We start from the raw sequence: 2,118 nt of genomic DNA, 5'->3' as shown, positions 1-2,118 counted from the left end.
ACTCACCCGTGCCCCCCGCGGGCGCCTGAGTTCACCCCAGAACCCTCCTCCTGGTGGAACGCGGGCCCCTGTCTCCCCGGCAGTGCGCCAGGCCGGGTCTGCTTTCTGCAGGGGGACACCCGCCAACGGCGAGGGAGTCCGGGGAGTTAGCAGACGTGCCCCCAGAGAGTCTCCGGGTTAAAGCCTTCTCTCCTTTCTGCTCTGTCCCTGCCCCAAGGGCCCCCCTACACGGGACAGAGACCCCCTTTCCTTAGGGCTGGGTGCCCAGGACACGCCCGTCCCCGGGTCCAAAGGAAAGGACCAGGTGCCCGGCCGTGTTCTCCGTGTTAGAGGTCGGCCTGGAATGAAGGGTTTGCGGGTTCCATTCTGGTCCAGGGCACGCGCCTCATCGCAGGCTCCATCCCCTGCCCGGTCAGGGCACATGCGGGAGGGAAACCAATCGGTATGTCCCTGTCACATCGATGTCTCTCTCTCTCTCTCTGTCTGTCTCTCACCCTCCCTTCCACTCGCTCTAAAAATCAATGGGGGAATATCCTCGGGGGAGGATTAGCCAAAAACAGGCAGGGCCCGGTGACTTCCGGGGTGACCCAGGTCTGTGCCCGTGGATGTGCCCACTTGTGCCGCGGAGTGAAGGAGACACTGGCAGAGGGAGCCCCGGGCACCCGGAGTTCGAATCCTGCCAGAGTCCTTTGACCCGGGCAGGCCCTGCAGCACCTCAGCCCCTCCCCGCCCCAGAGGTTCAGGGTTCGGCGGGAGGGGCGGGGAGATGCTCCGAGAGAGGTCGGGAGAGGCCGGCGCCTGGCGCCCCAGCTCAGAGGTCCTGATCGCTCGTCTTAATTACTCTCTCCCCGTCTTAGCTGCCTCCTCCCCTCAGCCGCCCACCAAGGAACAGTCGCCGTTCCTTCTTCTTATGCCCAATTGTTCACCACAAAGTGCCCGGCTCGCCGAGGACAGAAGAGCGGACGCAGGCGGCCTCAGCGGAGCGCAGCCCCTGTCCTCCAGCTTCGCGCCGCCGGCTCCTTCCTTCACTTACAGCTGTTCCATCCGCACATAAATCGTGTGTCTGGCCTTTTAATTCAACATCACGTCTTGGCGAGCTTCCGCATGACCGAGACGCTCCTGTGACCACTGCTCTCCTGGCTGGCTGCTGTCCCGGGGAGATGATGGACGGGCGTCCCTCGGTGACCCAGTGTCCTGGCTCGGCCACCTGGAGGCCTCTGCCCCCCACCTGCCCTGGTCCCCCTTCCGCCTCTCAGAGCATCGCCGGGTCCGGGACGGGAGGGTTTCCAGCTATCGGCCTTGAAACCCCCCATCCCTGCCCAGGTCAGGGCCGCCCAGTGGCCCCCCTCGTCTCCCCCGAAGCCGAGCACCTGCCCTGGGACCACCCTGCCTGCCCCATAGCAATATTTGTTCACAGAGGGGCAGGTGCAAAGGCTCTCAGAGGCTGAGCGGCCGGGTTCAAGCCGCTCCCCTGGGTCTGGCAGCCAGAGGACCTCCAGCAGGCGGCTGAGCTGACCCCTCCCCCGGGGCGGGAGGCAGGAGGTGCTGTCTGGTTAGAGGAGAGGAGACGTGGGGAGACCTCGCACGTGGGAACGGCTCCGCAGATGTTCCTCGTCTCCCCGGCGTCCCTCGGGGGTGGCGGGCTTTCTGAGGACAGCAGTAAGCTGTGCCCTCTGGGCCGAGTGCCGTCTGGCCAGGGAACAGTCGGCGCCTGAAAAGGGTTTCCATGGGTGAGTAGGAGTTTTCTGGAAGCGGAGAACGGGCAGTCTAGGCCGAGAGCAGCTCCAGCTCCCTCCTTCCAGCCCCCGCGGTGCCGGCCCGGGGATCAGCGGATCAGAGGGGCCTTCCCGCTGAGGCTGATAAAGTAGCAACAGCCCCCCACGCCCACCCCACCCACTCCCCGCATTCCCTGGTTTCCTCACGTGCTCACCGCCTGCAGTTGCGTTCGCTCTGTGGTCGGCTGTCTTCTCCTCTGGAGGCACCGGAGAGAGGGGTGGGTCTGTCTTGTGCTGCCCCCCAACCCCCCAGCACGGGGAGTAGGCGCTCAGTGACCGCGTGTGGAGTGACCGTGTCCTCATGTGCCCCGTGCCTGGCGCCTGTCAGCTTTAGCTAGCTCCC

General features: G+C 65.4%; 1 protein-coding gene across 1 annotated transcript in view; it reads left to right on the top strand.

The window, feature by feature from the left end:
• Positions 1 to 1,054, top strand: part of KIAA1644 (KIAA1644 ortholog) — a 40,352-nt gene extending 39,298 nt beyond the window's left edge. The window contains exon 5 of the mRNA XM_014535132.1: positions 934 to 1,054. Coding sequence (XP_014390618.1) covers positions 934 to 1,054 — 121 coding nt within the window. The remainder of the gene's footprint in view (positions 1 to 933) is intronic.
• The last annotated feature ends 1,064 nt before the right edge of the window (positions 1,055 to 2,118 follow it).

Source organism: Myotis brandtii, unplaced genomic scaffold, assembly GCF_000412655.1.
Source record: "Myotis brandtii unplaced genomic scaffold, ASM41265v1 scaffold138, whole genome shotgun sequence".
Taxonomy (NCBI): Eukaryota; Metazoa; Chordata; class Mammalia; order Chiroptera; family Vespertilionidae; genus Myotis; species Myotis brandtii.
The sequence above is the reverse complement of the archived record's forward strand: the minus strand, read 5'-3'. Positions and strand labels throughout refer to the sequence as shown.